Source organism: Pleurodeles waltl, chromosome 3_1 (genome assembly GCF_031143425.1).
Source record: "Pleurodeles waltl isolate 20211129_DDA chromosome 3_1, aPleWal1.hap1.20221129, whole genome shotgun sequence".
NCBI classification, from domain to species: domain Eukaryota; kingdom Metazoa; phylum Chordata; class Amphibia; order Caudata; family Salamandridae; genus Pleurodeles; species Pleurodeles waltl.
Genome location: NC_090440.1, coordinates 772,276,397 through 772,292,952, shown reverse-complemented (window position 1 = coordinate 772,292,952; position 16,556 = coordinate 772,276,397). Strand labels below are relative to the sequence as shown.

The following is a 16,556-nucleotide window of genomic DNA, read 5'->3' as shown; positions in this document are numbered from 1 at the left end:
CTTTTTGCCTTTTCCAATGTTTGAAGCTGCTAATTGTCTTAACCGATTTTGTTTAAAAAAAAAAAACAAAAAAAAAAAAACGTTCCTTTGTCTACAGACAACATGGGATCAAAGCTTTTAGTTTGTATGATGTACACAACTGTCCATTAAGAGCTGATAATTTGATAACATTTTTAATGGCACACATTTTATACTTCTGAATGTTCTTCGCAGTGATTTCAAGAAGTCAGCAAATGTTTTGACTTTTGCCCTACATGTCAGGAATAACATTTTGTCAACACTTAAACTGATCTACTTTATTTTTTTTTTTCAAAAAACTTCTTAACGCCTTCCCCTCACTATCAGGATTGGTATGTGGGCAGGAAGTGGTGTGGTTTTTATCCAGTAGGGAACGCGGTGTGGTTTTTACCAAGTAGGTTTGCTGATTTTTTGAGATGCAGAATAGCATAGCTAGTGTGGTCACTGGAGCTCGTGTCCTTATGATATCAAAAGCCATAACATAAACTGGCTACAAAGAAAAACAGAGTGCTCACTGTTTACGTTTAGCACTAAAAAAGGAAGGGCATTTTTGTGATTTACAACCTTGCCAGCCTGATGGATAAAGTAGGAAACAGAGATGCGGAAACCTTTAGTGTTGCTGCATGATGTTCTAATTCTACAATAAACAGACCAAAGACTTTATTTTAGATGGATATAGCTCATTCTGAAAGCCATTCCTTAGACAAAATGTTCTATCTTTTGAGGGCTAGGGTTTTGTTTCTAAAATGCCGACAACCAACTATATACATGTTCTGTTGACCTATTTTAATATTGCTGGATATTTTATGTACTCTGCTGTACACAAATTTTATAACTATTTAACCTTCCATAGAGTTCCTGCTAAATGGTTAGTGGTGGCTATTGTACGTTTCATGCACTGGGAATTCCACTCTGGATTACTCAGTATTGCGTAATAATTCAAAACTTACTGAATATTTTTATGTAAAGTGTAACTTCAGATGTGGGAGAGGCTCTGGGGTGTTCCTTTGAACCATACATAATGCAAGGACAGATACAAGGGCTAAACGTTAGTAAACTTTGTAATACGTCATGAAATAAGACACTCGTGTTTTTGCACTGGATTAACTAACTCCTCCTACGCCTGATAAAGTAACTCAACAATATTTTATTTAAATCTCGGCATAGCTTTATGTTTAGACAGTATAGTTAATTTGAAGTCATTAACAAAGTCGAAATTGATCAAGACAATGATCAATGACATATTTTACATGAAAAGATACTTTTCTATTTGGATTTGTTAAAGGAGGATTACTGGTCAAAGGCAGAAGAATGCTCTTAGGTAGATGATAGCCAGGGTAGGTGTTCCCTGAAGCTAATCAAAAATCTGTCTTACACGTTTGAAATATAAAAGTTTTGTGCTTATGAATACATTTGAAATACTTATACAGCAGTATTTTTGGTGTGCACTAGAAATACAAATAATGATGTGCTCTCTAAAGAAATACATACCCCACTAAATTTTCAGTTAAATGGGGAATTTGTGTTGGTACAGGCAGGCATAAATTAACTTGTGTGTAAAATAATTGGCAGTCATGAGATTGTCTCTTTAGATGTGTAGAAATGTTATATCTCAATAGAGATGGGATGGTGTGAGAAAATGTGTTTTTATGAGAGAGACAGAAGGATTTGCCACAGTGCTGCACAGTACTAAAAATGTCTGGGGTACAGTCTTGCATATATCCCAAAGCCCCAAACAATTATCAAAACTATATCAGCGAGTGTGTGTGTGTGTGTGTATATATATATATATATATATATATATATATATGTGTATGTATATATATATATGCGCCCTCGCCATGCACCATCATTTGATCAATAATGTTACTGCAGATGTTACAGTGACACTACTAGTGATGTTATTAAAGATGTGATGAGTGCTTAAATTTGTGAGATAATTAGCAGTGCATGGCGACGGGGTGAAATATAGTTACCTTAGGTCGCAAGCTAGTTACTTGAAATAATTCGAACTGTAACAGGTGAATTTCTATGGTTGTGTATGCTTAAAATGTGAGCCTAACTATAACGTCCCTGTAACCTTTGTTTTTGCCAGCAGATTTATTTATTTATTTTTTAACGTAAAGTAATTTTCATTGCTATACTTTAATCCAACCACCACTGCACACGGCCAAAGGCCAGGCTTTTTTGGCCAACTCCTATAAGCACCCAACCAACCCCTTTTGGGCATGTACAGAGGGGGTTGGCCGTAGGGCCTGGCCTGCAGCCAACACCCCTAACCACCCAGTCTCACCCTGCACACAGCCTTTGGCCATGCACAGTGTTAGTTGGTCGCAGGTCCGCATGCCCCTCTCCCCAGGTTGATCTCTGGCCTGGGGACTACATCCCCCAGGGTGCAGCCTAAACATTTATTTTTTGGGGGAAAGGGGCCGCAGGGACCCCATCCTCCTGGGCCAGGCCTAAATATGTTTTTTTGTTTTTTTTTAAGAGGGGGGCCGTTTGCCGATCTCTGCCCGTGACTCCATACCCCCAGTCCGGTCATGTGACCTAGGTGCCAGGGAACCCAGTGATAATGTTAAGGACTGCAGGATGAGCCCGAAGGCGCCCGCAGTCCCAGCCGGCTCCACACCTCCTGTGAGAGCTGGCATTGGTGTCACAGAGAGGGAGCTGTTAAAGCAGCTCCTTTCTGAAAGACCAATGTTTCCTCTGTTTCCCTGCCTGCCTCTCTGCGGACAGGGAGGCAGAGGAAACGTCCGCTCTGAGCAAGCAAGAAGTGTTTGACAGTCCTCGCTTACTATAGTGGAGTGTTTGCTGAAACTTGGTATGAGCTGGACATAGCAGCACCAGGCCCTGAGGGATGGTGGTCCCCTGGGACATTAATGGCTCCTTGAGGAGAGCAGCGCAACCCCCTTCAACAATGAAATAGCCCAGGGAGGTGGTGGTCTTCGGAGCCGGAGGTCCACAACAGATCCCCTTCATTCTTTTATTAAAGCCCCGGGGAAGTGGCCCCCCTGCATGATATTTTACTAATGCCTTGGGCAGGTGATGGTCTCCAGGGCTGCAGGGGGCTGGGCGGCCCCCCGCATTCTAATTTATTAATTCCCTGGGGAGGTGGTGGCCCCTAGGGCTGCAGGGGGGCAGAACACTCCCCCCGCATTACAGTTTATTAATGCCCTAGGGAGGTGGCAGTACCCGGGGCTGCAAGGGGCTACATTCCCCCCCGCTTTAATTTTGAAAAATGCCCTGGAGGTGGTGGTCCCTGGGGTGTGGGAGGCCGTGCACTCTCCCACACGTACTTGATCAATCTCCCTGGGCAGGTAGTGGTCACCGGAGCTGCGGGGGGCCGTGCTGCCCCCTGCATCTGAGGCATGAATCACCCCTGGGAGGTCATCCCTGGAGCTAATTTAAGTCCATGTAGGGGGAGCCTATGCACCCGGGACCTGGCCCACCCAGGGGCTTCATTAAAAGGGCTGGAAGCCACCTGTTTATTATTTTATCATTGGAAAAATTCACTGATCTGGATCTGCAGATTTTTCCAATGTTTAAAAAAAAAAATAAGCTTTTAAGCCCAGGCGGAGTCCCTCTAGGACCCCAGAGCTAAGGGGTCAGGGTGACTCTACCCTGTCCCCTTTTCTTTGTTTTATTTGCTTTAATGGCTGCCAACACTTCCTTTTTGATGTGTTGGTAACCAATCTGATATCAGCACGGGGACAGTCGAATATTTGGAGGATCTGCATCCCTAGATATCTATATATTTTTTACCTTTAATTTCTCCCACACTATTGAACGAATTTACATCATAGTACAAAAAGCACAATTTGCACAACAAGATCTACCTTCCTGCCCCATTTGGTGTAATTCCGTTCAGCAGTTTGGGCTGTAGGTGTGTCTAAAGGCTCTATGGAAATATAAATGGGGAAAACTCTTTTTGGGATCCCTCCGTTTTCTCAGCTCCTACTTGACGGATCACCCCAAAACTTTCAAAACAGCAGCTGAACTGGTCAAAGTGTACATTTTGAAAATGTCATGACGATTCGTCAAACGGAGCCTATGTTTTTAGCAAAACAAAAAAATGCTCTTTCTATGGAAACTAGGTCCGAAATATAACTACCTACTGACAACCGCCAGTATATATATATATATATATATATATATATATATTCACACAGAATAAATCGTTCCTTTCACAGGAAAGGAAACGCCGCAGTCACTTAATCCTTTGGCAAAAATGTATTTATTCAGGCCAAAATAAAACGAGCAAAAATGCACAATTCCGCCCGACGTGTTTCGGGAGAACTCGCTCCCTTGTTCACGGGAAATCATAATAGTCCCTACTTCAGTTTCCGTTTAACATTGCAAATACTAACTAAACATAAAAAATGGACTACAAAACATTACACATATACTGCAGCCATCTTTAAACATGTTATTCCTTATGTTCAAACTTCAAGATATTGCCTAATCTTGAACGTACAATTCTGTAATTCATATTGTCCTTGACATTATTACTTGTTTAGTACCAGATAATTTTACCATATCAGTCTGCAGTTTAACCATACTAACAGTACATCAATCTTGGTATGTCTCTCTATACAATACCCATACAAATACAAAAAAACAACTTTCCTTATACTGTCGCCTTCTCGTCATCATAATTTCATCTTATTAGATATAATAGCTCTGTTGCTTTTTATCAATCTATACTTCTGTAAAACGAAAAAAAGTGAGAAGAACAAAAAAGTATGTGTGTGTATAATGGTAGAATCATCATCAGATAATTCACAGAACTTTTGAAAAAAATATAATGCATAGATAGGAGTAAAATTATTCTTGACAAAATTGCTGGTCATCTGTATCTTGGACATGCCTTAGCAGGTAAACACCAAAAACGTAATTCTCTGGTAAACCTAATATATTTATGCTAGTATGACAGGACTTTGTGTCAAAATGAAAATTCCCCTTGACCATCCCCTCCCCACCAGTTTTTCCAAACCATTCTCAAGGAGATATACATTTAGTTAGTGTCCACAGACACAAGGAGTACTTAAGGCTAATAGATGTCTTTCTTCAATATACAGTGGAAATACTGAATTGAAAGAAGAATGATGGCAGTGATGAAGCACTGGATAAAACATCAACATGAGACTTCAGAATAATACTGGCCACTATGAACCCACTTAATGCATAGATTTAAATGATCAATCACAGTGACCTGACGCTATTTATCTGATTTACAAAAAGCTATTTGTTAAAGTCTGTTGCATAGAATTTTAGTTTCTAGATTAAATTAGCTTCTGTGGAAGAATTGACCTTTCTATTATTTTTTTATTAGCTCTACAAACGCTTACATGCTTATATATCGACTGAAGAATCCAGCAAGAAATGCAAGTAAGTATATAAATTTTTATTTTTTCATTTTTTTTATTTTTTTATTTTTTATAAAAACAATCTTTATTAAGATTGGTTATACTTTACTCAGTTAACACAGCTAATACAACAACTACAAAAATGCCATTGTTTTCACATTACGGCTTCCCTAAGGTGGTATTGAGTTGGAGAAAGGAGTGTTTGTCATGTATCTACATTAGAGAATGATGTTATCCTTTTGCTATTTTTGGAGGGGGATTTATAAAAGACAACAATTAAGTAACTGGAAATTTGAAGGAATTGTTAACTTGAAGTAATATGCTTTTCGAAGGGTGTGGCTTCAAAAATGAAGTGATGACTTCCTCTTTAGTCCTTCCCAAACTTGTAGCTTAGCTGTCAATCCTTGTTTTACTATCAGCAGTACCTTCATGCTAATGCAGAATAAACTGGCCCGGGTACCACTTTGGTTACAGACAGAACTGACTTGAAGTGAGCTCCCTCTGTGGTTATCATATGTGGAAAACTGCTCTGTAAGGATTATCTAGCTTTCTGTAATGGATACTTGTTCATCTGGTTTCCTGATTTTATAGATTTCCAGGCATCAGACTGTCCAGAGGCTGTTTCCGTTTATCAGTAACTCCCCAGTGGCTCTCTGTAACCTCACAATGGCTCCAGCCATGGCATTTCTTCTGCACCTGAAGTGAAGACAGGGAGCCATCTAATGTGCAACCACAGGTTGTGAAATCAGTTCTCTTCCAGGGGATCCTCATCAATAGTCATAAACATTGAATATTCCCGCCCCGTGCGGGGACCCCGGAGCATATATAAAATACACACATATAATACACGTGTAACAAACAGTCATGCAGGCTATCATGTTAAAAACAGGCTAAAATGCTTTATTTCTATGAAGTTTTTTTTTTTTTTTATATAATAAAAACTACAATAGAGCATAAATATCTACCCAAGCTCCTAAAACTAGGCTTAGGGAAGTAAGCAGCAGCAAACTCTAGAGAAAAAATAGAAAAAACTGCATTGAAAAACAATGAAGCATTCTTAGCCAATAGGCTGCATGCAGGTTAACACAGGAGAACCATAAAAACTTTGGCACCGTGCCTTTAAGACCCTGAGCACCTCCAGTATCCCACCATGCCTCAGGGGTGAAGGAAAGGTGACAGTTGGTTCACAGTTAGGTCAGTTCTTTTTTCCGGCTTCTTCTGAGAGGATCCTGGAGCATTGAGCTCTCAGTTTTTCTGAGTTTTTCTCAAAAAAATTCTTTAAAAAAAGCGTTTTTTCACTTTTCACTCGACAAATAACATCTTTGTCTGAGCTAGGCAGGTTTTTCCTGACAGAAAAATGCCTTCACTTTTTGTCAAATGCCCTGCTTGTGGGAAGAAGAAGGCCCAGTCAAATCCCCACTCTCTGTGCATAGTGGGCCTGCCTCAGAGTCACTGCCCTGACACTTGTAAGTACTGCAAGAACATGTCTAAGAGGACTCTGAAAGACAGAGAGAAGATCCGGCTACATGGGCTTCAGGAGAGGCAAAGAACATCGTCCTCCTCACTTCCCAGACAACCAGAAGGCCATTCTCAGGAGAGAATGGCTTGGTCGACGTCAGCAGGTAGGAAAGTACCTGTTTGTTCACTGTCGACGTCGTCGCTACCACCGTCTCAGCGGCATAGATCGCCGTCGACGGCGACACACCCGACGTCGAAGGAAACGGCGTCAAGGGAACATCAGCGCAGGGGCAGGTCTCCGTCGACAGCAGCCCGCCGATCGACGTCGAGCCATCGCCGGCGTGCCCGGTCGCCGCCAAAGGCTGTGCGCCCCCGACGTCAGGACACACGACGTCGAAATCACCACGACGGCACGAGAGACATCCGCCGTCGACCTCCCACCGCTCCACGTCGAGGCACACGACGGCGAGCAGGTCGAGGTCCAAGGATCGCCGTTCGACGTCAAGGCACTCTGCGTCGAGGCACTCAACGTCGAGGCAAGAGCAACCGGCTGGGCGCCCTTCGACGTCGAAACAGCCATCAACGTCGACTCAGGTTTTACCTGTCTCACAGGGAGCAGAACATCGCCCCACGCCAGACAAGGCGCCATCTCCAGTGGTCTCCATACCGAGCGACTCTTCTCGGTCAAGAGCGGCATCATCTGGGCATGTCTCGCCCATCAATCTATCTCCGAGATGGCTGGAGAGCCTTAACAGACCAGCGGCCTCCCCAGATTCGCAATATTCGCGAATGTATTCACCTACTGCCTCCCTGCCAAGAACGCCATCACCGACAGCCAGGGCAGAACGGGCTTGTTCTGCTCCTCGCCAACCGACAGCGATGCCTAGGCGCTCTGCTACAGCGTCTCGCAGCAGGTCTCGCTCTCAACGAAGATCCAGGTCTCGGTCAAGAAGAAGATCACCCTCTTGGTCTTCATCAGGTTCATCTGTCGGGCGTTACTCACCCACCCTAACAGATTCACCACCTGCTAGAGTCTCACCGGTGGATGACATTACCACGTTCAACGAGGTGCTGCTAAGAGGAGCGCAGAAACTCAAAATAGAGGTTCCAGAACCATCTACCTCCTCATCGGTCATCTTTGAGACTCTACAACAGAGATCAGCGTCGAAAAAGTTGCTGCCTCTAGTGCCTGGTTTGTTGCAGCCAACCATGGGCACCTTTTCTGGCCCCAGCCTCGCTTAAGTCTGCCCCGGCTAGGATTCTCAAAAAATACAAGGCTCCCGAACAGGACCCTTTGTTCCTCAGGAAGGATCCGCCACCGGACTCAGTTATAATAGCTGCCGCCCGAAAGACCCACTCGTGGCATCTTCATCCACGGTACCCCCGGATAAAGAGAGCAGGCATCTAGACTCTCTGGGGAGAAAGATATGCGGGACGGCGGCTTCGGCAATGAAAGTCTCCAGTGCGTCTGGGCTCCTGGGCAGGTATGATTGTTCTCTGTGGGACTCTCTCAGTAGATTCACAGAAAAATTGCCCAGAGAGGACAGACAAGATTTCCAGGAGATACTACAAGAAGGATGCCTGGTATCCAACCAGGTTATCAGCGCAGCAGCAGACGGGGCGGATTTGGCTGCTCATGGGTACGCACATGGAATCTGTGCAAGGAGATCTTCCTGGCTGAGGCTCACTGGTTTGAAACAGGAAGCACAACAACGCATCCTGAATCTCCCATTTGCCGGGAAAACTCTATTCGGTGCCCATGCAGACGAAGAGATGGCCCGCATGAAGACCGAGGTGGATACCATGAGGGCGGTGGGCCTGGAAAGAAAGAAAGATTTCAGGCGGAGGTACAGGCCGTATGACAGGCACCCTTTCCAGCAGAGGGTTCAAACCCCTCATTGGTTGCAAAGGTCACAGCAACGACAGGGACGCCCTCTTTTTCAGCGGAGAAACACAAGGGAGCGAGGGTCAAGTAGACCTCAACAGTCCACTCCAAAAGCACCCACCAAGCAATGAAATCTCGCTTCCCTCGGCACTGTACACCACTCCGGTGGGGGGAAGTATTACAGCTTATCTTCACGAGTGGCACTCTATCACAAGAGACAAATGGGTGCTCAATATTGTCGAACATGGCTATTCTCTTCTTTTCAAACATCCTCCACCACTCTTGCCACCAACCAAAGACAATCCATCTCATCTCAGCTTGCTACGCAAGGAGGCTCTCGCCCTCCTGAAAAAGAATGCCATAGAAAAGGTTCCACCTGTACACAGAGGACAGGGGGTCTACTCCCGTTACTTTCTGGTGGCGAAGAAGGGTCGAGAGGGCGTTTTCAGGCCAATTCTGGACCTACGGCTGCTGAACAAATACATAAGGAAGCAGAAGTTCAGAATGCTAGCGCTTCACCAGATTTTCCCTCAACTGCATCAGGGAGACTGGATGTGCTCCATCGACCTGCAGGATGCGTACTTTCACATCCCAATAGCTCCCAAACATCGAAAATTCCTGCGCTTCCGAGTAGCGTTACAGCATTACCAGTTCAGAGTTTTACCCTTTGGCCTGAAATCTGCCCCAAGAGTTTTCTCGAAATGTATGGCAGTGGTGGCGGCGCATCTTCGAAGACAAAGGATATACATATATCCATACCTAGACGACTGGCTACTGAAGGCCTCTTCTCCGGAGCAGGCGAGAAGCCATCGGGACATTGTACTAGGAGTTTGCGAAGCTCTAGGTCTTCAGGTCAATTACCAGAAGTCAACCTTGATTCCAACACATAATCTTCACTACCTAGGAGCTATCATAAACACAGAACTCCAAAAAGTGTATCCTTCGGAGGAACGACTATCCTCAATAGACAGGAAGTGTCAGGACCTGTTGAGAGCCAACGCACCTACGGCACGTCAGGTGACATCGCTGCTGGGCTCCATGGCATCATGCATTTTTATTGTCCCAAATGCCAGACTCCACATGAGACCCCTCCAAGAGGCATTGGAGACCAACTGGAGCCAGAGAACAGGTCGCTGGGAGGACACGGTGCAGCTACCGGCGGTAGCACTTCAGTCATTGAGATGGTGGATGCACAGACCTCACCTGTCAGTGGGTGCTCCGTTTCACCAGGTGCTTCCATCCGACACCCTAGTAACGGATGCGTCTCTTCAGGGATGGGGGGGCTCATCTGGGTCACTTTCAAGCGCAGGGTCTGTGGTCAGACAAGGAAAAGCAGTACCACATCAATCTGCTAGAACTCCGAGCGGTCCATCTGGCTCTCAAGTCTTTCATGCCACTAATTCAGGGGAAAACGCTCTTGATACAGACGGACAATACAACCTTGATGCATTATTTGAACAAACAGGGAGGAACGAGGTCCCTACCCCTATCGCGAGAGTCCCAAGCGATATGGCATTGGCTCCTGGCCAGAGGAATGTCAATTACAGCGGTTCACCTGCCAGGTCAGCAAAACCTGGAAGCAGATTTTCTGAGCAGACACCTAGAGGACGCTCACGATTGGGTCCTACAAGGCGAAGTCGCAGAATACATCTTTGCGCAATGGGGTCGGCCTCAACTGGATCTCTTCGCAGACGAAGTAAACAAGAAATGCCCAGACTTCGCATCCAGGTTCTACCGTCCGGGATCTCGAGGGAATGCCCTGTTGATCGATATTTCTCTACGCTTTTCCGCCGATTCCCCTCATTCCGGCAGTGATCAGCAAACTTTACAGATCCAGGACCAGAATGATTCTTATAGCACCACAATGGCCCCGACAATTCTGGTACACGGATCTCCTCAACCTGTCGGAAAAACCTCACAGGAGGCTGCCGTGCAGACCGGATCTTCTGAGCAGAATGGAGGGCAGGATTCTACATCCCAACCTACCCTCTCTGAGCTTAACAGCATGGCTCCTGAATTCCTGCAGTATGGGCACCTAGGGCTCTCGCAGGAGTGCATGAACATCTTGAAAGAGTCCAAGCGGCCTTCCACGCGGCGTTCTTAAGCTTTTAAGTGGAAGAGATTTTACATATGGTGCTGTCAGCAAGGTCATAATCCCATACGAGCGCAGGAGGATGTCATACTGTCCTATTTGCTTCATCTAGCGAAGTCCGGTCTGCAGGTATCTTCTATTAAGGTACATTTGTCTGCTATTACAGCCTATCGCAAGTCGCCTTCTCAGGAATCCTTCTTTACAAAACCTGTAGTCAAGGATTTCTTAGAAGGATTGAAGAAAGTTTTTCTGCCCATTAGGAGACCTTCTCCTCCATGGGAACTGAACATAGTCTTGGCAAAACTTATGGGCCCTCCTTTTGAGCCTATACATAAGGCCTCTTTACAACACCTTACGTGGAAGACGGCTTTTCTAGTGGCCATTACTTCAGCGAGGAGGGTCAGTGAAATTCAGGCCTTGTCTTCAAAAGAACCGTACACGGTTTTTCATGACAATAGAGTGGTTCTACGAACTCATCCATCTTTCCTTCCGAAGGTGGTGTCAGAATTCCATATCAATCAGACCATATCTTTACCGACGTTCTTTCCCAATCCGGAGACTCCGTCAGAGAAAGCATTGCACTCATTAGACTTGAAAAGAGTGCTGAAATTTTATCTGGACAAGACAAAATCGATTAGACACTCTAACCGCTTGTTTGTAAACTATGGTCATTTGAGGACAGGAGAGGCAGCATCTAAGCGAACAATATCAAGATGGATAGTTTCTTGTATTGTTAATACTTACCAGCTAGCTAATAAACAATTACTAGCGCGGCCTAGAGCGCATTCCACAAGGGGAAAAGCAGCTACTGCTGCCCTCCTTAACAATGTTCCGATATCTGAGATTTGTAAGGCTGCTACATGGAAGTCTGTCCATACGTTTACTAGACATTACTGTTTAGACTCAGATGCAAGAGCGGATGCCCAAGTGGGGCAGGCCTCTCTAAGAAATCTATTTGCGTAAGACATATCTATTCCTGCACTTCTATCGGACAGTCCGCTGGATTTAGGGATGGGCTTGCTAATCTATTCAATGTTTATGACTATTGATGAGGATCCCCTGGAAGAGAAGGATAAGTTACTTACCTGTAAATCCTAGTTCTCTTCCAGGGGTATCCTCATCAAAGTCATAAACAACCCACCCTCCTCCCCGGACGCACGTCTCCTAGAAGTGCAGGGCAGAGTGTATTTTGAATCAGTTATACATATTGTCACCGTAAAAAGAACTGACCTAACTGTGAACCAACTGTCACCTTTCCTTCACCCCTGAGGCATGGTGGGATACTGGAGGTGCTCAGGGTCTTAAAGGCACAGTGCCAACGTTTTTATGGTTCTCCTGTGTTAACCTGCATGCAGCCTATTGGCTAAGAATGCTTCATTGTTTTTCAATGCAGTTTTTTCTATTTTTTCTCTAGAGTTTGCTGCTGCTTACTTCCCTAAGCCTAGTTTTAGGAGCTTGGGTAGATATTTATGCTCTATTGTAGTTTTTATTATATAAAAAAAAAAAAAACTTCATAGAAATAAAGCATTTTAGCCTGTTTTTAACATGATAGCCTGCATGACTGTTTGTTACACATGTATTATATGTGTGTATTTTATATATGCTCCGGGGTCCCCGCACAGGGGCGGGAATATTCAATGTTTATGACTTTGATGAGGATACCCCTGGAAGAGAACTAGGATTTACAGGTAAGTAACTTATACTTCAGGTCACATCAGACATAGATCTGGAGCTCTGTCCTTTTCTAGACAGATCTATATTTTGTTTCACCATCGGTGTACCTGGATTCACTGACCCTTTGTTAATAGTCATGTTGCCACCAAAGTGTTTGGGTTTCAGGTTGTGCCAAACCAGCAGGGAGCAAATAACCATTTTTGAACACCTCCATTGCAAATGTGCATGGTGCCTCAGTTTAAAATATACCTTAAAAAATGTGCCGTGCACCCCAAAGTGATTTTAGAGAAGGGAGATGATCATCTTTCTGGCTACGTCAAGCAGAAGTGAAATCTTTGGTTCTTCTTCACAATGTAAGCCACAAAATGGGAATGCTCTGAGAAGAAATCTTCTTGCCACAAAATGTATAGGAAAAGGTACAAGATGGAGTACAGGAAGGACCACTCTCTTCTTTCTCCTGGAGTAGATATCTAATGTGTCTGAGCCCCTGAATTGGTGGGGTTGTTACCACATAACATAGGAGTCCACTTACTCTTTCACACATGGCTTTCACACTCCTTCTGTTAGTGCCTTGCAGATTGAGGCTTTTAAAATAGCAGTGCTGGAAGGCTTCATGGATGCTTGTTCACTCTCTGGTGTGCTCCCTCTGCACCAAAGTGGATTTAGAGACCTTTAGCTCAACTGGTGGCTTTGACCTCAGTGCAAATACGAACACTGTCAATTTACACACTGTAAAAGACACTGTGCAAAGGTCAGTAGTACATCAATATAGTGCTGGTTGTGGTCCCTTTTACAATGCCTACCACCATGGCTTTCACAGAAGTGGCTGCCGTAACTAGCTGAAACATCCTCTCTAAGGGAGAAGAATATGGCCGTGGAAAGTATTAGGATGGTGGGACCTTTGGACTATCCAATTGCAAAGCATTTTCCTAGAGTGCAGAAGTTTGCCCTTAACAAGACTTTGTCTCGGATTCCCATACTTTGAGATGCCAGTACCTGAATTTCATTGAGGATAAAATGACAGCTGCGAGGGAAATAACTTGTTTACCTCCTGAGTGGTTGGAAATGGCCCTATATTTTGACCTTTAAAATGCTGTGGGCTTGACACCTCATCAGAGGTGCTTTTTGGGTGTACTGTCTTTTGTGTCCATCTACAAAAGATTTAGCTCATTTCTTCTGTAATTGGTAGGGCTGTGGAACTATTGGCTGAGGTCAAGTCCCACCTACTTCAATAGGTCAGACTGCAGCTACTTTTACAGAACAACTGCTTCCTTCAATGTGAAGCTGTTTTGGATCTCGTCGTGATGGCTTGCAAGAAACATTTTGCCTGACATTAATAGACAAGTGGCAAAGCATCATAGGCTGGCTCCCACAGATGCCACATTTTTGTCCACTTCTGTACTCCAGAAGTTCTTGTTCAGGTTTCCTCAGAAAAACCTAAGGCAAACTTATAACCTAGCCGTTCCTCCTTAGAGGGAGACTACAGGCATGGGCACAATGTTTGTTCATTCATTCCAGACATAGAGCCTATTATTTCATATCCTATTCATATCATGCCCAATTACATTTTCTTTCATAATGTTGTATGTGCCAAATTGTCAATTTTTGACTTCCACACTCTTTTTTTTTTTTTTGTATATGTTCTTCTGTTCAGTCTCGCAGCCTTCTGCATGTTAAAATCATTCATTCCTTTGAGGCAGTCAAGTTCTTTTTCAAATAGCTTCAAGCATTCGCTCTATGTCCTTAAAAGGAGAAGGGTGTTTATGTATTAGCATACCTATCCTGAGTTTAGCACTCCCAGTTTCTTTCTCAGGCTGGTAGAATTTATATATTGATGGTAAATTCAACGCTTCTCCCCTTGCCAAATGCAATCCCTGATTGGACACAAGATTGCCACCTATCACCCATTTTCCTGAAACTTCTCATTGGTCAGCCTGAAGGCTTCTCGCTGGTAAGTCCCCTCCCCTTCAAAAGGTCCCATACTGGCTTCCTATTCTTAGTGAGGGTTGCCATTAAAGCACTGGTACCTCCTTTGCCATCTTTCAGCCCTGGTATCGGAGTCAACGGCAGTCAACTCACTGCCCAATCATATGCCAATGTCACACTTAAAGCCTGAACCAACATAAGTGGGCCATAGGGGCGCAACCACGCTTGCAGCACTGCCATGAATGTGGGAATATAGAATCTTACCAGGAGCTAGCAAATATAACTCCCTAGTGTCAGACACCATGCAGGTGAGGTTTGTACATCCTCACATTCATGTAGCTTGCCTAAACCAAACCATTGCTACATGTTTGTGTCCCCTTAAAACTCAAACTTTGGGGATAAAGGCTGACTGTGCCATATTTTGTATCACAATTAGTATGTAATGGAAAGGACTCAGTAAGAAAATCTGTAAAAACAGCCTGAATAAGTCAGTTGTGGTAGCCCACTCTTAAAATGGAGATGTGGTTTTATGAAGACATGTTCGGATGGGCTGTGTATGATTTTCTGGGAATGACCTTGACAATCTTATGGAAAATATCATTTGATTGGGAATGTGTTTTAGGGAAAGGTCCGTTCTTAGCTTGAGCACTTCAAACATAGCAGTGCCACAACTGTTCATTGGATCCTGTTTTTTCTGCCAGATATTTTTATTACCAGGACTTTAAGGTCTAGAGAGTCATTCTAACCTCTACCAGCAGTTTATTTGCCAGTACAGTAGCATGGGTGGTCCCAGAGGTAGTTTGCAGGAGCATTATTTATTTTACTCATCTGTAGCCACACCTAACATTTATTGAAAGTGTTTTCCAAAGAACATCATCCCTGTGGGTGGATAAGTGCCAATGTTTCTGGATGGGTGAAAGGGTATAACCTCAAAGAGACTGTTTTTTAGGATTATGACCTTCCAATTTTGGAAACTCCCTCCCTGGTTCCTCCATCTCCATAAGATCCTTCTTGTCCCACTTAACCATCTTGATGAAGGAGGATCAATCACCCCCCATAAAGAATACTATAGATTTCCAGTCGAGAGCGACCTGGGATCTTATGTTACTCCCCGGTCCCCAAGAAGATGGAGGCGTTTGGCTGGCTGTGAACTTCAGATGTCTTCACAAATACCCAAGGAGGGACAAGTTTTAGAAATTCTGTTGTTGACAGAGGTGATACAAGCCTTTGAGCGGTATGACTGGCTGGCGTTCTTGTTCCTGCAAGAAACCTACTTCCTCATTCCAGTCCTCAGAAGTAACAGGAATTAGCTCCATTCTGTGAAAGGAACAGAACATGTCCAGTTTGCCTTTCCTCTATTTGGGCAGACAATAGTGTTTTTACTTTTTTTTGTAAAAACATTTTTTATACCAAAGTCTTGATCTTGGTGAAAGGTCACCTACACAGGTATTCCGGGAGCACAGAGGTATTGTAGGTGTGCCAGCAGATGTGGGACTCCGTACAAACAATATGAACCACTCAAGCCTGTTGTTCTCCTCGATGTGGCCCATCTTTTAGTATATGGAGGGTTTCCACCAATTATTGATCCCATAATATGGGTTGCATATCATTTTAGGATTAGGTAGGTGTCATGGTCCTGATGAATCGCACTAGATCAGTTTTGACTAACTAGCGAGAAACATGTTGACCGATGTCTAAAAGTAGCACAGGGGATCTTGTGTCTACTCCCGCTGAAACTCTATATTGGGTGTTTTAGTGTTTTTATTACATAAAATAGTTTTTGGGGAGTTTAAACATTGCTTTATCTTCTCCCCCCCCCCCTTTTTTTTTTGTTTTTAATCGTGACAGAGATGAGGCATCCTAATAAACTATGTTTCACCTCTAGTCATTTTTAACAGTTTTTTCATACCAATCCTAGTTCAGCTATTTTCACTGAGTGGCTTTCTCTCACTAAAGATCTCCGGCAAAGAGCCCCTTTGGGGGGTGCTGGCCTGACAAGGAGCATAGCCCTATGATGAAGCATGTCACCGTAAGGTGAGTGAGGGCTCTTGCTCTAAATATTCCACATTTTTGGTTACCTGTCATTTACAGAGATACATTTCATATGGAACTGTGTGTATCCTTTTTTTGATTGAGA

The 16,556-nt window shown here is 44.0% G+C and overlaps 1 protein-coding gene across 3 annotated transcripts in view; it reads left to right on the top strand.

Annotated features, from left to right (window-relative positions):
- USP47 (ubiquitin specific peptidase 47) overlaps positions 1-16,556 on the top strand; it is a 1,215,141-nt gene that overhangs the window by 556,050 nt on the left and 642,535 nt on the right. For all 3 annotated transcript variants that reach the window (XM_069223601.1, XM_069223600.1, XM_069223599.1), the window contains one exon: positions 5,351-5,406. In XM_069223601.1, coding sequence (XP_069079702.1) covers positions 5,351-5,406 — 56 coding nt within the window. The remainder of the gene's footprint in view (positions 1-5,350; positions 5,407-16,556) is intronic.